The 19720-nt window shown below is 37.0% G+C and overlaps 1 protein-coding gene across 3 annotated transcripts in view; it reads left to right on the top strand.

Moving 5' to 3' along the window:
* Positions 1-19705, top strand: part of G3BP1 (G3BP stress granule assembly factor 1) — a 36859-nt gene extending 17154 nt beyond the window's left edge. For all 3 annotated transcript variants that reach the window (XM_028106530.2, XM_028106531.2, XM_028106532.2), the window contains exons 3-12: positions 657-738; positions 1178-1351; positions 3570-3660; positions 5279-5372; positions 6574-6775; positions 8009-8110; positions 8542-8653; positions 8858-8986; positions 9612-9721; positions 12605-19705. In XM_028106530.2, the coding sequence (XP_027962331.1) occupies positions 657-738; positions 1178-1351; positions 3570-3660; positions 5279-5372; positions 6574-6775; positions 8009-8110; positions 8542-8653; positions 8858-8986; positions 9612-9721; positions 12605-12811 (1303 nt within the window). In that variant the 3' untranslated portion in view covers positions 12812-19705. The remainder of the gene's footprint in view (positions 1-656; positions 739-1177; positions 1352-3569; positions 3661-5278; positions 5373-6573; positions 6776-8008; positions 8111-8541; positions 8654-8857; positions 8987-9611; positions 9722-12604) is intronic.
* Positions 19706-19720: the final 15 nt, after the last annotated feature.

The following is a 19720-nucleotide window of genomic DNA, read 5'->3' as shown; positions in this document are numbered from 1 at the left end:
AATTAAAATTTGAAGCTCTTAATGCATCAGCAGAAGTTATTAAAAATTACCCTTAAACTTCACCTGCTTGAGTTACTGAGTTTTAAGTAGGCTCCGTGGCCAGCATGGAGCCCACCATGGGGCTTGAACTCTCAGGACCCTGAGATCAAGACAGCTGAGATCAAGAGTCGGACTTAATTGACTGAGCCACTGAGGGCGCCCCAGTTACTGGGTTTTTAGTGGAAACCCTTCATATGCATTCTCAGATATATAAAAGGATTGAACTCTCCAAGCCTGTGGGAGGGTACAGATGTTCTTATCTGTATCAAAGCTGCCTGTTTTTTCTAGAGTGAAAAGAGGAACTTCTGTTTCATTCGAAGTAGCCTTCCTGACATGAACTACAAGATTTTTCCCAACACAGTCATCCTGCTCTGAAGTCTGGAGCTTACTTATATCTTGTAAACTAAAGTGTTCTGCCTAATTAACCAAATCTATTTCCATTCAGCAAATATTGAGTGACATGAAGGGGTAGAGCTATGATTGCATACAGAAATGAAAAAGCAAACCCATTCTTCCTTCCAGGAGTCTGTCAGTGAGGCACGTGGGTACCAAACATGAAAAGCGAGTATCTAGTCTTAGGCTACTTGAAACTGACAAGTAAATTATCTGTTTTTCAGATTTTATGGAAAGAACTCTTCTTACGTCCATGGGGGATTGGATTCAAATGGAAAGCCAGCAGATGCGGTCTATGGACAGAAAGTAAGCATCTCAAGTTTTCTGTAGGTTGTTACACAGCTAGAAAATAACCCATACAATTGAGGCAGATACATATTTGGTAGATTTACTGATACTTAAAGATCAAATTTTTTAATTTCTTTTTTAGAAATTTCGGTATTCATAACGATTTGGTAAATACGATAGCCATTGAAAAGCTTAAGGTTTTTTTGTTCAGGAGGTAATTTGTTTTAGCTTGGGGATCATTAACTGTAAACATTTTTTAGGTCTGTCAGTTCAAGACAGTTTTAAAAAGTTCGGGGTGGTCACTGGGAATAAACTGTTCTAAGGCAAATTAGAGTAGGGGCTGTGTAGTTTGTGATTTAAACATGGAGATTATCTCTACTTGTGTTGTATTAGGAAGTTCTCTGTTGTTGGAGATTTTGTAAATTTTACGTCATTAACTCTTGCCTTGATTCCTTAGGAGATCCATAGGAAAGTGATGTCACAAAACTTTACCAATTGCCACACTAAGATTCGCCATGTTGATGCTCATGCCACTCTGAATGATGGTGTAGTGGTCCAGGTGATGGGGTTGCTCTCTAATAACAACCAGGCTTTGAGGAGATTCATGCAGACATTTGTCCTTGCTCCTGAGGTATGAAAACAGAAACAATGAAAGGTTATGCATATCTTTTTAGAAACTCTTCATTTTGAAATTTCAAACTTAAAAGTTGTAATAATAGTACAGTAATTCATACTCCTTACCTAGAACCACTGCCAACACTTGCCTATATGTTTGTAATTCTTTTTCTGTTTACCTGTCATTTTAATTCAAAACCATTTGAAAATAGGTTGGAGACAATCATGCCTAGTCATCCTTAGATACTTTTCCTAAGTGTAAGGAATACTCTTTCATAACCACAGTACAGTTACCAAATTTAGGAAGTATTGATGTTAATACAGTTAGCAATCTGTAGCCCATATTTAAGTTTTGGTGATTGTCCCAATAATATCCTTTATGGTATTTTTTCTTTTCCTGGTCCAAGATTCAATGCAGGATTACACATAATATAATATAGCTGTCCTGTCTTTTCAGTCTCCTTAAACGTGCAATAATTCTTTAATTTTTTGTTTTTCACAATATTGACATTTTTGAAGAGCACAAAGTACTTTGTAGAATACCTCAGTTTGAATTGTCTGATACTTCTTTATGATCAGATTTAGGTTATACACACATTAGTCTTTTGGTGCCTTACATTAGGAAGGCACTAGATGTTGTTTAGTCCTATGAGTGATGTTAACGATTACTTAGTTAAGGTGATTGTCACCATGTTTTGCTGCTGTGAAGTTAGCATTTTTATTTTTCTTATTAGTAAATTGTGGTTGTTGTCCTTGAGACTATGCGAATACCTTGTTCTTCATCAAACTTTTGTGTGCTAGTTTTAGCATTGTTCTTGCTGGGGTCAGCTGCTACTCATGGTTATAAATGGTGATTATCTATTTCTATCATTTGGTATTCATTAGTTGGCATTTTACAGTAAAGCACTCTGCCTTCTGTCTGCTGTTATTTGTGGAGTGTTTGTTTATTTCATGGATTTAACCCACTAATAATGTCGAAAATGTCCCAGATCTGTTAAGTCTGAGCTCCTTCAGGCTGGCTTCTGTTGTTTGTTTTTGGCGAAGGGAGCACTTTATAACTTTTGTGGAACAAGATGTTTCAGGCTCATCTTGGACTTTCCCTGCTCTAGCCCCACCCAGCCCCTGTTCTGGTATCTGCGGTTTCTTCCAGGATCCCTGGTTCTTTTTAGTTACCATGCTCTGCATGAAAGGGCCACAGGTTTATGTTGAATAATTATATTTGTACTGTCTTTCTGACTGGTGCAGACTGAACGGAGTCAGAACGCCTATCTGCATAAGCATGTGGATGGAAGTGGCTCAGTAGTGATTAGACGTTTTCTCTAGCATTACCCTTAAGATAATTTTCTGTCCAGAATGATGAATCTAAAACCCCTATCCTTTTACTGTTAGAAAAATTACAGGTTTCATTTTACTTATGAGTTTTAGAGGATGGCTTATTATCTGTAGTATAAAACTTGATGGAGTTCTAACTATACAAAGAATCATGTAGGATGTGATTACCAGTTATTTCCAGTTTGCTTAAAGTTCCTTTTCCCATTAAAGAGGAAGAATCTAACATTACCTTAGTATGATGCATTTTTACATGAACTGTCTCAAAGCAAATACTAATACTCAAAGCTGTGAGGTGGTTTTTTTTTTTTTTAATAGATGAGACAGTATTAGTAACTGAATAACTAGTTAATAACATAGTTGGATTTATATTCTGGTGTGTCTTCTACCTAGTGTTGTGGGCAAACTTTTTCAGCTCTACCACCATTGAGTGTTTATATCAATATTGTTGGACACAGATATAAGGGAATTTTAAATACCCACTGCAGTTGGTATTCTGTTTTTATTCAAAAAATGATTTGAGGTGTGTGGCATCTTACATACTTAGAGCTTTACCAGTGTTTGGATATCCGTCTGCTGGTGTTTTAAGGAAGCAATATATTTGAGTGTAGTTTTTAATGGCTATAATGTAGGGCAGGGTTTTTCATCCTTGGTGTTATTGTTTTGGGCTGAATAATTTTTTTGTGGCTGGCTGTTTTGTGCATTGTGGGATGTTTAGCAGCATCCCTGCCCTTTTCTCAGTAGTTTCAGTTGCACTCCCCCATGTGAAAACTGAAATCTCTCCAGACGCTGCCAGATGTCTTCTGGTGGTGCAGTATTTTCCTTAGTTGAGAACCACTCGTGTAGGGTGACATAGCTTTTTCAAAGTCTGCTGAATAAATGAAAAGTTTTTGTTGGCATTGCAGGGCTCTGTTGCAAATAAGTTCTACGTTCACAATGATATCTTCAGATACCAAGATGAGGTCTTTGGTGGCTTTGTCACTGAGCCTCAGGAGGGTAAGTTACTTGTCTAAATGTTTTTTTGATGGCATCAGGTTAACTTGAAGACAGTATGGGTTTCTTGAAAAAAAAAAAATTTTTTTTTTTTTAAGATTTTATTTATTTATTTGACAGAGAGAGACACAGCGAGAGAGGGAACACAAGCAGGGGGAATGGGAGAGGGAGAAAGCAGGCTTCCTGCCGAGCAGGGAGCCTGATGCGGGGCGCGATCCCAGGATTCTGGGATCATGACCTGAGCCGAAGGCAGATGCTTAACGACTGAGCCACCCAGGCGCCCCATTGAATGTTTTTATTATACTCTATATTCTTCATTAACAACTTCTAATTGTCAAGACAGAGGAAGGGTCTGAGTTTTTAACCTACAGGGAGCTAATAGGTTAGCCTATTTCATGGAAGACCTAAAACTCCTAAGTCAGTAGTAGGTAATTATTCACTGCAACAGTGTTAAGCATTTTTGCCACATTTTCCACAGGACACCATGAAGTCCAGATGGTACCTGCATTTGGAGTAGGGTGCATTATAGGAGTGGAACCCTAAGTTTAAGGAATCAAAATTTTTTATAATGGGCAGTGAACATACAATGGGCAGTGAACATACCTGCCCTTTGCTCTAGAGGGAGACACTGTTTTTCTGAGGCTGTTTGCTGTATAAATGTTCTTAAAAGATAGTTTGAAACAAAGGGTAGCCATTCCTTAGTTGTAAGATGTGCAGATATGTGAGAAACCCATGACGAATTGCCTCTAAACACTAATAATAATCAGTTTATTAGTGTTTTCTGTTAAGCTGAAATGATTCTAAGTGCTTTATATTTATTGTGTAAGACAACAGGTTTATAGATAAGTACTTTAAGTACTACTCTTATTTAATGGATTAGGGCCCTGAGGGTGCAGAGAAGTAATTCGCCTGATACTGTGTATCTAGTTAGGTGGTAGAGCCTGCATTGGATTATGGACAGTATGACATCAGACTCCCATGTTCTCAACCCAAACACTATAATAGCCTTAATTCTGTCCTTAAAGCCTTTCCCATGATATTACCAAATTGCTGTGCTTTATTTATATATATGTGTGTGTGCTTATTTCATTACTTTTTTTTTTTAGTTTCGTGTGTAAGATACAGTGATTGCACACTTCCATACAACACCTAGTGCTCATCACAAGCACACCTTTTAATCCCCAACACGTATTTAACCCATTCCTCCACCCACCTCATTACTTTGTTGATCATGATGAGCATTGTGAAAGCGAATATAAAACTGACCTTTGAACAACATGGGGGTTACAGGCACTGCCCCCCCCCAAAAATCCCCGTGTAACTTTTGACCCTACAAAAACTTTATAGTCTGTTGACTGGAAACTTTACTGATAACATAAATGGTCAATTAACACATATTTTGTATGTTGTATGTATTATATATTCTTAAGGTAAGCTAGAGAAAAGGAAATACTATTAAGACTCTAAGGAAAAGAAAATACATTTACGGTACTGTACTGTATTTATCAGGAAAAATCTGCGTATAAGTGGACCTACACAGTTCAAACCCTCTTGTTCAAGGGTCATGTGTATTTGAGAATTAAATAAGCACTAATTACTTGAAATTTGTTTTCTTATATAGAATCTGAGGAAGAGGTAGAGGAACCTGAAGAAAGACAGCAGACACCTGAGGTGGTACCTGATGATTCTGGAACTTTCTATGATCAGACTGTCAGGTAAGAAAAGCTTTGTTCATCTGTCCAGAGCTGCATGAGAATTTGGGTTGTCTTGTCTTTCCCTTTGTTGGAGGGTAGTCATATTCTCTCAGAATTATTTCAGAATATAACAGTAATTTCCTAGAAGAAAGGTTTTGCTTTTGATATCACTGAGCTAAAAAAAATAACTTGCTTGGCGGTAAATTTTGGGATTTCTTAACAAGTATTTAATATATCAAGGCATTGCATTAAGTACTTTGGGGGGAAATAAATATGTTCAAGGGCTTATTTAAAGATCAGGCATAAATTGATAGAAATTCAGACATGAATTAAATAGCAGTTAATGTCAATAATTAACTCAGACACCAAATGTGTGACTGTCTTAAGCTGTGTTTTTTCCTCTGCATCCAGAACAAAAATATTTGATAGGAATAGAAATGAATATTTACTTGTTGCCATGTGATATGAAACCGTTGGTGTTAGTATTTAGTGCTTAAAGGATATTTTCATTTATTTCTCAAGGTGTGGTGATGGACTAATAACCACATTTACTCATCTGGGTTGCTGGTTGAAAATCTACTGTCCATCACAAACATGCCAAATTAGAATTTCAGGGGGGAAAACTGCAACATTAACAAACACTCCTTGTGATTTATGTGGAATTTTTAAGAGCTAGTATTCTGAATCATAACTAATGTCTTTTTTTTCCCTAAAATTGTTTGTGATTTATTATGAGAGGCTTTTTTGATGGTAAAAATTGCATAATATAAAATTTACCTTCTTAACCATTTTTAAGTGCATTGTGTCGTAATGTTTAACTATATGCACATAGTTATGCAATCGGATCTCTAGAACTTTTCATCTCAAAACTAAAACTATACCCATTAAACTCTTTTTTTCCCCTTACCCACAGCCTATTAGTGTTTTGTTATGTGTGGTAGGTAAATTGTGAGAGTTTTGGGATTATAACAGAAACCATGATTTGGTTCATTTTGATCTATTTTGATGTATTTGCTTATCAGAATTTAGCAAATCATTGCAGTTAAGATTTGCTCATTGAGTGCTCTTCTAAAAAGTTGTCTTGTTTTAATATTCAGATATGGAATTCCTAGATTTTTTTTTTGGAGAGCTATTTTTTGGTTTCTATAGTTAATAAATACTTGGTAATTTCTTGCTAAATCAGTAGAGTCAGAATGATATTTCTCTAATTTTCCTGTGAAAGCAATGACTTAGAAGAACATTTAGAGGAACCTGTTGCTGAACCAGAGCCAGATCCTGAACCAGAACCAGAGCAAGAACCTGTATCTGAAATCCAAGAGGAAAAGTCTGAGCCAGTATTGGAAGAAACTGCCCCTGAGGATGCTCAGAAGAGTTCTTCCCCAGCACCTACGGACATAGCTCAGACAGTACAGGAAGACTTGAGGGTATGCAATATGTCTTTATTCTTACTCTATTTCTGGTTGATTTTTAAAAATCTCTCTTCTCCTTTATTATTGTTACATTGACTTTTGTAGGTACATTTTTTGGTTCAGGGAAATTTCTTACATATTGAGCCATTCCTCAGATAAGTAAGATGCATATTGTTTTATAAAAGTAACTCTCCTCCCCTCCCATGGAAACTTGAATACTTTTTATTAGACCAGAAATTTCAGGTGTTACTTTATCACCATATTAATAACCTCTCATTTTTTAAATGTTTCAAATTATGACATGCTTGTTATAACCAATAAGAGGTAATGTATCTTTTTTGAAAAATATGGCACAATAGACACTCCTGCTTTTTTTCTGAAATCTAATTGAGGATAACTTTACAGTAGAAGTAGAAACAAACTATGAAATATAGCTACTTTTTAATTTAGAATACTTGATTTCAAAAGTTTGAAGCTTTTCAGTTAGTCCTGCGTCTCATCAGGGTGATGTTAACTGAAATCACAGAACCTTTACATTTGTGAAGGCATATGTTTTAATGCTTTATTTATGGGGTCAGGGTTCTTATGTCATTTATCTAATAGTTAATTCAAGTGCTTCTGTGCTAGGCATTGTTCTAGGTATGGGAACTATTGGTTAAACCGATAGTGTTCTTCGTCTCTCTCTGGCAGTGATTAGGTGAATAGGAAAGAGAAATGTGAAATGACTTCAGCTTGCCGGTAGAAAAGTAGGTTGGCTGGATTGGGAAGGAATGACTAATTAGGTGGCTATTGTAGTAGTTCTGGAGAGAAATACTGATAACCTGGGATGAAGGTTGTGGCAGTGAAGATAACGAGGTAAATAGCAAGATTTGGTAAGTTTGATACAGATTGAAAAGGTGTTCAAGGTAATTCTAAAGTTTTGTCATTGAATTGATGTTTGTGCCATCATTTGGAATCATAGGAGGAAGAGCTGGTTTTGGAGGAATTTTCTTTGATTCACAAACTTGAAATTGAGTGAAAGGAGCTTGTTAAGACTAAGCTTTTCATATTTTGCTGTACTTGATGACTAGTTCTAGGGAATTTTAGTACTAAATTTTGTAAGTAGGGGGAGAAAAGGAATCTCGAGATACTTACAAAGTAACTCCATTCTACCTGTGAAAATGTGATTCATATGTACAAGAAATAAAGAACTAATAGCTTTTGTATTGTTTTGATATGGGTAATCAATTATTGTTGTTGTTCCCTTAGACATTTTCTTGGGCATCTGTGACCAGTAAGAACCTTCCACCCAGTGGAGCTGTTCCAGTTACTGGGATACCACCTCATGTTGTTAAAGTACCAGCTTCACAGGTGAGTTACTAAGCTTGTATATTAGGCCCATTTGCTTGTATTTCATGTAATTTGGTTTCACATAGGTTTGGAGAATGTGGGAGCTGGTACATAGAGTAGAGAAGAGGTGGTTTTTAATAATTTCTTTTGTGAGAGAATTGTCATTCTCTCTTTTATTTATTTGAGAGAGAGCATGAGCGTGCACTTATGTGCGAGGGGAGGAACAGGGACAAGCCCACTCTGCACTGAGTGCAGAGCCCCACTTTGGGCTCAATCCCAGGACCCTAAGATCATGACCTGAACTGAAACCAAGAGTCAGATGCTCAGCCGACAGCCACCCAGGCACCCCTGTCATTTTCTCTTTTAAACCTTATTGTTAGCTAAGAAACTTTACAAGAAAAAAGGTCAGTTTGCTTTGTTTTTATACAGAAGTTGACTTATAAATTTTTCAGCCTCGTCCGGAGTCTAAGCCTGAGTCTCAGATTCCACCGCAGAGGCCTCAGAGGGATCAAAGAGTGCGAGAACAACGAATAAATATTCCTCCCCAGAGGGGACCTAGACCAAGTAAGAGCTCAGAAGGGTGACTTCTCTAGTTTGGGGGAATTTGAGGTGAGAGCTTGTGTCTTAGGGGGTGGTTGACATTTTCTACTTTAAAAAATTCTGGAGCTGGTGGAATTACCTGGATTTAGGGGTGGAGAAAAAAATTATTGAATGAAATAGTCACTGAAAAATGTCTTTCTCTGTCTTTCATTGCTGTTTTTGTTTAAGTCCGTGAGGCTGGTGAGCAAGGTGATGTTGAACCCCGAAGAATTGTGAGACACCCTGATAGTCACCAACTTTTCATTGGCAATCTGCCACACGAAGTGGACAAATCGGAGCTTAAAGATTTTTTTCAAAGTAGGTTGAGTTATATATTTTTAATTTACACTTTTTTTTTTTTTTAAAGATTTAAGAGAACGAGAGGGGGGGATTGTGAGAACAAGAGGGGGCGGGCAGAGGGAGAAGCAGATTCCCTGCAGAGGAGGGAGCAATGTGGGACTCGATCCCAGAACCCTGGGATCATGACTGGAGCCGAAGGCAGATGCTTAACCGACTGCGCCACCCAGGTACCCAAGTAGGTTGAGTTTTAAACACTAGATTCATCTAATGCAGTGTTGTCCAATAGAAGTAGATGAGCCACATACGTAATTTTAAGTTTCTAGTGGCCACATTTTATTTTATTTTTTTAGTGGTCACATTTTAAAAAGTTAAAAAATCTAAATTTAATTTTAATATTTTATTTAACCCAGTGTATCTAAAACATCATTTCAACATGTAAAAATGAGAGATATTTTATGTTTTCCTGTACTAAAAATTTTTTAAGTCCAGTGTGTATTACGCTTAATGGCACTTGTTTTGGAATTGCCACACTTCAAGTGGTCTGTATCCACATGTGACTAGTGGCTATCAGTGGATAGTGTGTGTGTAATATTTAAAGGAGATGTTCTAATCAGTTATTTGAGAGTCTGTGTTTCACTTGCAGGTTATGGGAATGTGGTGGAGCTGCGCATTAACAGCGGTGGGAAATTACCCAATTTTGGTTTTGTTGTGTTTGATGATTCTGAGCCTGTTCAGAAGGTCCTTAGCAACCGGGTAAGCAGTTTTTCATCGTGATTTTTTTTTTTTTAACAAGAATATCTTGGATCTTTGAATGTATTCATCCTTAAAACTATGTCTTCTGAGTAAAGTACAATTGATTCCAACATGTTTGGGTAATATATTCCATGGTGATTGGCCATTACTGTTGAAAGACTTGCCTGGGAGTTTAACAAAACTTCTGTCTAAATATCTTAATTTTGGAGCCATTGAATGTGAAGAGATGAAGTAACTAATAGTTACCAATGCACTGAAATTTATGCAAATTTCTTTCCTTGTGGGGGAGGGGAGGCAGGTTCTGGTTTAAGAGATGAAATACCATGTTAACTTTTAGCTGAGATAACTTAAAAGTCAATTTTCCCTGGGCAGTTTTGATATATGGCTGTTATGGGTCTAACTATGAGGAGCTTCTCCTTTTATTCTATAAATTGTCTAGGTTTGGAGTCACCCTGCCTGGAACCACTTTTATTAACAGATCGCTTCTTAACAGTACTTTCTAATCATAAGAGGGATTTTGTAGAATTGGAATCAGTTCTTAAAGAACCCTTCCCTTCCCCCACATCTTTCATTAGCAAAAAAATCACTTTTTAGTAGTAATAGTAGAGAAGAACAAAAGTGTAAATATTTATTTACTGAGATGGGTGTGGGAGTTTAAAAATCCCACTTTTAAAAAAATTTGTGAAATTCACATAACAAAATTAACCATTTTAAGGTGTAAAATTTAGTGGCTTTTAATACATGTTGTTGTGCAACCATCACCTATCTTGCTGCAAAACATTTTTATCAAAAGTAAACCATTTATCCATTAAGCAGTCCTTTCCCATATCTTCTCTCCCCAGCCCTTGGCAACAACTAATCTTTCAGTCTCTGCAGATTAAAACTACACATTTTATTAACCATGAAATAGAAATGTAGATCATTATTTCCCAGAGGTTCTGTAGAATCTCTGATGTTCTTCACAGTGTTGATGGCTATACTGTAAAATTTAATGTTGTGGTTTTTAACATTATATGAGCCTTAATCTGCAAATGTGTATTTAATTTTTCAAACTATTTGACCCCTGTTTTTATGAAGCATCTCCTGCAAAACACTTAGAAATGAGGAGAGAACAGTGGCTTATCTTAGCATAGCCACAGAATACCAAACCTAGAAATGTCGCATAGGCTTTGTGCATAAATCCATTATTCAGCATGCAAAAAAGATCCAGTGGCCAGCCTTTTTGGTGCAGGCTTGAATTCATCCTTAGAGGGTCTGATACTCCCAGTGGGCCAAAAGAGGTCAGACCTTATAACTGGCCTCTTAATTGTCCAAGGTAAGGAGTTTGTTTCATTTAATGCACCTGGATAAGCCATGGCATCTTTATGCTTAAGAATATTTTGAAATAAAATTTCCTCAGGAAGGACCTATATGTTTGGTACATTTTTCTCATTCAAATTACTTCTACCCTTGTGATAACTCCTCAGAGATGTCTTCAGTTACTACCTCTTAAAACATACCCAGCCTCAGTCTCTCTCCCTTATCTTTCAGACTTTAATATGGTCTCGTTTTTCTCATTGTATGTAGAATATTGCCTGGAACAGGGCTTCAGATTAATGTGTGTGAAGAGGTTTATATAGTGTGAATATTAAAATGTTAAATATTTTTAATATTTTAGTGTTAAATGTATTTATGAATGTACAAATACAAATAGGCATTTAATCAGAATTTTATTTTTTATTTTTGTTTTTTTAAAGATTTTATTTATTTGAGAGAGTGAGCGGGAGAGGGAGAGAGGAGAGTGCAGGGGGAGGGGAGAGGGAGAAGCAGACTCCCCATTGAGTAGGGAGCCCAATGTGGGGCTCAATCCCAGGACACCAGGATCATGACCTGCGCGGAAAGCAGATGCTTAACTGAGCCACCCAGGCACCCCTAATCAAAATTTTAAATATGTTACAGTTAGAGTTCTGAAGAGGCCTTTCTGGGGTGCCTGTGCTTTAAAGTGTATACTTCCCTGTCAGGATGCCTTCATTTACATTCTGCTTCCATTGTTCATTAGGTTGTGACCTGTGGGTTAGTTCCTTAACCTTCCTGGCCCTTAGTTTGCTGGTCTCTCAAGTAGGTGTAATGACAGCCCTCAGACGGTTGTGAATGTTAAATGAGATAATAGGTGTGAAGTATACAGAACGCTTCTCTGCATAGTAAGCACTGTTAGATACTTACTTTTAAAAAATATGTCACTTAAAAAACCAGTGCGTGCCAGTGAGGAGCATAAATTGAATTCATTGTAATCTCGAGTAATCCTTTATTTTCTACTTTAGATCTGTTGGGCTAAAAGGAAGGCCCAAGACATAGGATATATTTTTTTTTCCTTCGCTGAGCTCTGTTATCTTATTATCTTTTATCTTCAGTATTTTCCAAAATTTTGTTAAGGCAAATAGCATTTTGTTACAGTTCTGTTTAGATGGAATTAATGATGTTTTTGAGATGGATATGTACTTTGCATAAATGTGCAGCACAGTTTTTCCACATTAGGTGATGATGGAAGATTATTCTAAGCCTTCAAATCCATGGGGAAGGTGGCAATTCTTATTTATATTCTATTTATGTAATTCTGTGGGAAAGTTAAGATTTGCTCTAAGAAGTACGAGAGTTACTTGTGCTGCTGTGTTGTAAATTGTCTTTTTTTGAACTAGGTTGCATACCCAGCTCCTCCCATCTTTGCAGGTATTTGTTAATTGGGAGAATTACGTGTTCTGAGTTGGAAATAAAAACTGAACTGAGAACATAGCTGATTTGTAAGCTGCTACTTCTTCGTAATAGCTTTATTTCTTTTATATTTGGTAGTTGGAAGCCCATAAGCACATAAGCACTGTGTAAGTCTGCTTACCTTGATTCCTGCAGCCCATCATGTTCAGAGGTGAGGTCCGTCTGAATGTGGAAGAGAAGAAGACTCGAGCTGCCCGGGAAGGGGACCGTCGAGATAACCGCCTGCGGGGACCTGGAGGCCCTCGAGGTGGGCTGGGTGGTGGAATGAGAGGCCCTCCCCGTGGAGGCATGGTGCAGAAACCAGGATTTGGAGTGGGAAGGGGAATTGCTCCAAGGCAGTGAATTGCTCTTCAGTTGATCTTCACGCAGCAGTACAAATCTTCTAGCTCCTGCAGAATGGTGAATTTCTTACACCAGCGTTTGGTATCCTGGAGTTTGACCCTAGTCTATTATAAACTGCTTAAGTTTGTACAATTTTACTTTTTGTGTTAATTATGTGTGCTCCCTTTCCCGCCCTTCCCTCTCCTCACCTTTTAGTCCTTCACTTCCAATTTTGTGGAATGATATTTTAGGAAAAACAGATTTTTAAAGAAGAGAAAAAGACTGAATTTCCTTGCTTTACTTTTGCATATACAGACTGGATTTTTTTTAACAGCCGTTTCCCCAAAGGAATGTGTCTTGCTTATTACTGACATTTGGTATGTTTCATTCATTGGAATATTATTTTCTATGTGTTTCAAAAGCCTGTGAGAAACACAGGATTTGATAAACATTTTGAAGGCAGGAAAAATCCAAATTGTTTCTTCTTTGAGAGTCATGACTACCTTCTGGTGTGTAGAAATTGCCATTGGAAAAATTGACAGTTTTGATTCTTGCTGGTATGGTTAAAAAAATAAAAGGTGTTAGTAGAGTTTTTTTTTTTTTTTCTTTTGGTATGTGATCACAAAACAAATATAAACCTGTTTTTACCATTTAAATTGTGAGAAAGGTTTTAAATGTCTAGAATGCAACTGATCTAGATTTCTTTTGAAGTAGTTTTTTTCATGTTTAATTTGTATTTGTAAAAAAACAAAACAAAAAAAACCCAAAAACAAAGAAACCCCAAAATCCAAATAACACAAAACCAGAGCAAAACTGTTGTGCCTTCTATTTATCTTTGATTCCAGCCTTGGCAGTTGTTTAAAGAAAAAAAAAAAGTCTAGATTTGTTTTATCAGGTGTAGAGTATGTTGGGAATTGAAGAATCCCTCTTTTGACCTGGTATGTCTTCTGTTCATTTGTTATGCCTTATTCTTAAAATTGAGTCTCAAACTGGAATTCCTTTAAGGACAGACATGCTTCTATGAGAGGTCCTTTTCGACCTAAGTAGTCCAGCATTTGCATTAAGTTTTATTTCGGTAAATATTCAGAATCTTAATCATAGCCCATAAAAAGGAATATGACTTTAATATTGGACTTTGTGCTTGAGTGTCTGCCCGTTTTTTTTTTCTTTAAATCATAGCCATATGGTAAATTTTCTATTTTGTTATGGTTCTCTTTTATTCATGGGCATGCAGTGGGTGTTTCTTGGAAATGGCCAATTTTTATTAAAATATTTCTGGAAGAAAATTTAATCTGGCAGTATAGACTAATATTCGTTTTACATAGTATGTTAATTTTTTGAGTGCCGTGTGTGAGATGGGTGAAGGTTTTGTTTACACATTTGTGAAGCAAGCCTTTGTGTGATAACTTGTCATACTAATTGGGCAACGAGGTTGTCAAATTTAACTTATTTATTTTCTTAACAGTGTTCATCATTAGGACTGTTTGAGGATAGTATATGAGTAGGGATAGGAATGTTTGTTTTGCTGTTACTGGGAAACTCTAGGTTTGCTGAAGGGTGTAGTCTTAAAATGAAGTTCTATGTTATCGGTCCTCAGTACCTGAAATATTTGAAAATTGGCAACATCTCCTTCATAAAGAAATGTAACTGAGTCACATGGCTTTTTTGGGTCAGCTTAAATAACTATTTGGTAACCACTTCATTTGGCCCAGGCCAGTGATAATTGGAAGACATTCAGCTTGTACTTTTGTAGCTTATATTAAGCCTGTGGTGGAAATAAAAAAACTTAGCTGGAGTTGTTTTTGAAAAAAAAAATACTAAGTTGTAGTAACTGTAAGGTCATAAATTATGGATAACCTAGAAATCATTTTTCACAGGTAAATGTTAATCCATACATTTCACTAGGCATTTTTCCTACTCAGTAGTTTAAGGGCACCAACTGGATACAGTGATTCTCAACCCAGGCTGTTAATGCATCCTAGAGGACATTTGGAAATGGGTGAGACTTGGGGAGGAGGGAAGAGGAGACACCACATCTGGCATTTAGTGGGTGGGGCCAACAATGTCAAATGGTCTATAAAAATAAAGCAAACGCCTTTGAGATCATGGATATTCCTCATTCCCTATAATACATGGAGGATGGAAGGGAGGGGTGGGTGAGGACAACTGGAGTAAAGACTCAATCCTTTGAAAAATAGCCTCAGATAAATGAATTAGCAAATAGAAATCTCTTTCAGGAATTAATAGTAACATCTACTGCAGAGACTTTCCTTTATTTGTACCCATGTGTGATTTTTAAAGAACTGTTTGGAGAGGTAGTAACAATAATGCTAGATGCTTCTTGTAACTTGTTGCATAAGCTTAGAAAACAAAAGGGTTGCTTCAGTAATTTCAGGTCATCAGAATGGGATGATTGTGGAGTTTTAAATAGCATTGGACTTTATATGTCAGATTTGGCATCATGGTTAACACTATGAAGAATCCCAGTATCATTGTTTACATTACTGCTGATAGAATAAACATGACACCCTAGATAGTATATATTCACACAGGTAGAAAGTGAAAATAGGTTAGGGCAAGATTTTCTAGGCAGCATAAGGTCATCACATTCAACCTTTTCGGGTTTTAAAATGCAGCTTTTCAACTGTAAGAATGGCCGATATATAGTTCTTTTCTCCTGAGCTTTAAACCCTTCACCCATGAGTATTTTAGCTAAGTAAGGTTAGTTTGGTTTAATGGGTCTTCCTCTTTTAAGATCTTGGGCCTTACAAAAATACATTGTGTTCTTTTGTGGTGAGGCTGGGCTTGTGTGTATTCCTATGCTCTCAACTTTTTGAGCTGTTGCTGGGAGTACTGAAATGGGTAATCCAAAAATCATTAATTGGCTTTTGGGTGGTGGGTAGGTTACTACCACAGTATTGGTTGAACTGCACTTTGGTTTTAGGTTAGAAAACTAATTTTCACAATTACCCTGTGGATTAGGTGCTATTTTTCCCAAAGTAATAGATGAAGAAGAAATTGCATCAGAGCAGTTAAATTTTAGGCCTCTAAGTTATCCATGTAATAAGAGCAGATTGACTTCCAAAATTGATGCTTTTTCTCTAGAGCTCTGATGCCTACGTATTTACATTTGAGTGATACACTGAAAAATAGGACATGACCATAGTAAGTTACTGCAGTACAGAGACCAGAGTCTGTAAAACATTCAGAGAAAGGTTAACATTACTCTTCTCCATTTCCTTTAAGGTAAACAAGGAAACACTGATTTTGCAGGGCTCCTTTTGATTTGAGACTGTGGTAACACAGTAACAATGGCTTGTTCTTAGGTTATTTTCTCATCTGGTTTTTTAATACATGTAGTACAACCTTGAAATCTGGAGGTAGAAGGTAACAATATTTTTATAATACTTAATGCAGGTGGGTTTATAGCAGTTGTGTTTTCTGCTTATAACTACCATCCTTTGATACTTTTCTTCATCCCTTTATTTTGAAAACCCTTGTAGAGTTTAATAATTTAGTCGGAAACATGGCACTTTATAGAAAACAGTTTGTTAGAATCTATATGGAAATCTTTATGAGGTTTAAATTTATAGACCATTGTTTATGCTGAGTGGCTTATTCCTTTTAAGTAAATGGTTGCATTTGTAAAATCTACTGATCTAAAGGTAACTTACTGAAGTTTTATTTTCATGCTACTTAGAAGAATCTCTGCAGGAACTGCATACAAATGAGATGATTGACCCTTTTGTTCAGTTTTAAACCTTGTAAAAAAAAATAACTTCATTTATTTGAATATGGGATTTTAGATAACCGCCTAACATACCACAGATGGGCAGTGGACAGTTAGACATAGTCTTCCACAAATGTTTTAGAAATCTTAAAGAATGTGTTAGAAACTTAGCAACATTTTGTGTGGGAAGTTGCTGATCAAGTAATCGCCATGTGGCACTAGATCAGTAAAGATTTCTGGTTTTAAGGTAGTAATACCTTTTGGAATTTGTATTTGTTTACTGTGATATTGAGGTTCTGGGGACCATAGGTAGGCTTGTGAACTCTTAGGGAGACTATATTAAAGGAGAAAGGGTAGCACATGTGATATAAAACTTCTTAGTGGATATGTAGCTAGCTCAGGATAATGCTGAAATTAGTCTGCTTTGCTCATGCTTTCATAAAACAGTCTCATTATGGCCTGAATGAGTAAAAAGTTGATTAGCAGTGGTCTGAAAAACCCATGGTTTTGGTTTTGATAATATATTGGCTTAGAATTAAGCTTGTTCACTTTCTGATTCTATGACTTGCTTTGAAAACCTTGGACAGTCTCTGCTTCTCTAGTTTCCCCTTGAACCTGGTAGTTTTTTTTGTTTTGTTTTGTTTTTAGTTCCCTACAAGAGAACCTCTTGTAGGGAACTAAAATATCAGTTCCACAGTTACTTCCATAGACCATGTGACCTGGCCAATTACAGAAATCTGTACACATTGAGTACTTTGGAATATGGCCAGTGTCACAGATCCCTAAGGGACTTACAGTCATCCAGTGTGTCTTCATCTTTTAAGAAAGCAAATTAAGGGATTTTTACCAAAAATTCACTATTGAATTTAACAAATATTTATTTTCCAGAACCCTGCTTACGGGAAATTTGCCTGTATTTTTGGTAGTAATTAGATGATTATATCTTATTCTGGATGTAAACAAGTTTTAACTATTGCTGTAATTAACCACCTTAGTTACTGATTTTTTCCCCAAGCTTTGATGTCACCTGTTGGACTTTGGATTTGGTTTAAATTCTTAAATGTTTTTATGAAGTGTATATACACTGATTTGGCCCTTTTAAATGAAGACTCTATACCAAAAAATTGGCATAAAGAAGTTAGGGGAGAACAACAGGTCTTCCTTTCTTTAAAGATTCAGTGTATGCTTAAGTAGATTATGTAGAACATATCATGTTACAAATAAGTTTATACAGGTAGATGTTAGATTTTGAAGAAAGGATGGAGGTGGAACTTAGCTGATGGGATAGCAATCATTTGTGATGTATATGGAAAAAAATCATAATTCTAAGTGAGAAATATCAGAATATTGAAAGTTTTTCTTCCCATTCTGATTATTAACCATAAGAGGCAGGAGAGAGTCCTAGAATTCTTTGAATCATAGAATGCTAGTGCTGGAAAGGACTAAAGAGTTTGTACGTCCCCTTCATCTTTCAAAAGAGAGATAGCTCAGGGAATGGATATTAGCACAGAGTCTCATATTGGCTTGTAGAAGTAACATGGAGCACCGTTAGGGTCACCACTCTGCCCTAGGTTCACTGTAGGAAGCCAGAACTGTTAAAGGTCAGGATGTGGGGAGAAAAGGGATGGAGCCACATTTTATATGCTTATTCAGTTGCTTCTGTAGCTGTTTTCATACCCAGTTTTTCTCTGTCTTAATGCCCAGTTCTACCAGGGCCTGTTGTCTAAGGACATTACCTTGTGCTCCCCTCAGGGATGGGTTTACTACTAGCTGTCAGAAAGCTATTGGGTATCCTAGTGTGTTAATAGCTGAAACTCAGCTGTAATTTTCTCCTAAATCCTTCAGCATTTTGCATTCTGTACATTGTGGTGCTTTTCCCACCTTGTATTGTTATAACTGTAAGCTCCTAAGGGGCAGCAATTTGGTCTTAGGCATGTACCCTGTTCAGTGCCTGGCAGCGCCATGTTCATATCAGGGTCCTAATCTTCCTGTCCAGTGATTTCTCCCATTCTTCATGGAGATGATGCTCCAGCCATGCTAAACTGCTTAGGATTTTTCTAATAAGCCTGGCATTGCTGATTTTGTGGCTTCAAGTGCCTTCTTTCTTCCCTGAAGATAGACTTGTTTATACCCCCCTTCCCCAAATCTCTTGCCATCAAAATTACTTTTTTCAAGACCCAGTTCAAGAGCATTTTTCTTTTCCCTAAGAGAAAAGATTTGCAACAGGAGTGGGGAGCTCCCTTTTCGCAGTTGATTTGGCCAGAATTTGAAGTGGGGAGCAAATTCTTTCTTGTCTAGTTCCCTTCTACATTGTCCTTCCTGTTTGAGATTCTGTCCCAACCTTCATTTTTTAAAATACGTGTTCATAGAGCACTTTATACATTTCTCCTAGCTCATAATTTACCCCTTCAACCTACAGTTAGAATGACCTGTATCTGTTTTACTACCTTATTAGACCATAAGCTCCTAGAGGCAAAGGACTGGGATTATCCCTGCATTTTCCCAGAAGGTACAGTGACTTCCATGAAGAGAGTCCTTAAAAGATGACTCATTGGGTTGAATAAATTAATGTATTTGTTTTCATTCTCACAAGTGAGGCACGCCTGGAGATAATAAATTGTAGGCACTATGACAATTCATAGTGGAGGGATTTGTTGGGGAATTTTGAGGGGTAGGCAGAGGAGGAAGTCACTGGTCATTCAGAGGTACTTCCATCCTTAGTCTGGGTGATAGGCCATTTTTTTCTGTGCCCAGTATATCCCAGACACTTTGTTCTATGCAGAAGGATTTTATGTGCCAACTTTCATTTCTTTACACAAACCGAGTCCATTGTTCTCTGAGTTCATGTCATCACCCATACCACAAGTCTAAGTCCTCTGCTGCTTTTTTTCTTACTCCAGCAAAGTCCTGTCAGTGCTACCTCAAGTCTTTCACATCTCTTTTCTCCTCACTCAGATAATCTCAATGGCCTCTGAACTTCCTTTACCTGTTCTGACTCCCAGGCTACCTTATACACAATATTAGATTCATCTTACTGAAACCTAGCTCTGACCATGTATCCCATGTATGTGTTCTATCTTCCCTACTAGACTGTAAGCTCCTTATGGGCAGGATCTGTGTCGGAGTCATCTTTGTACCTCCCATAGTACCTATCAATAAATATTTCTTGAATGAACCAACATAAAGCCTTGTCTTAAGTG

This window comes from Eumetopias jubatus, unplaced genomic scaffold, assembly GCF_037043125.1.
Source record: "Eumetopias jubatus isolate StellerSeaLion01/CBP00866 unplaced genomic scaffold, mEumJub1_p1.0 scaffold_5, whole genome shotgun sequence".
Lineage (NCBI taxonomy): Eukaryota > Metazoa > Chordata > Mammalia > Carnivora > Otariidae > Eumetopias > Eumetopias jubatus.
This window is presented reverse-complemented; position numbering and strand designations above follow the sequence as displayed.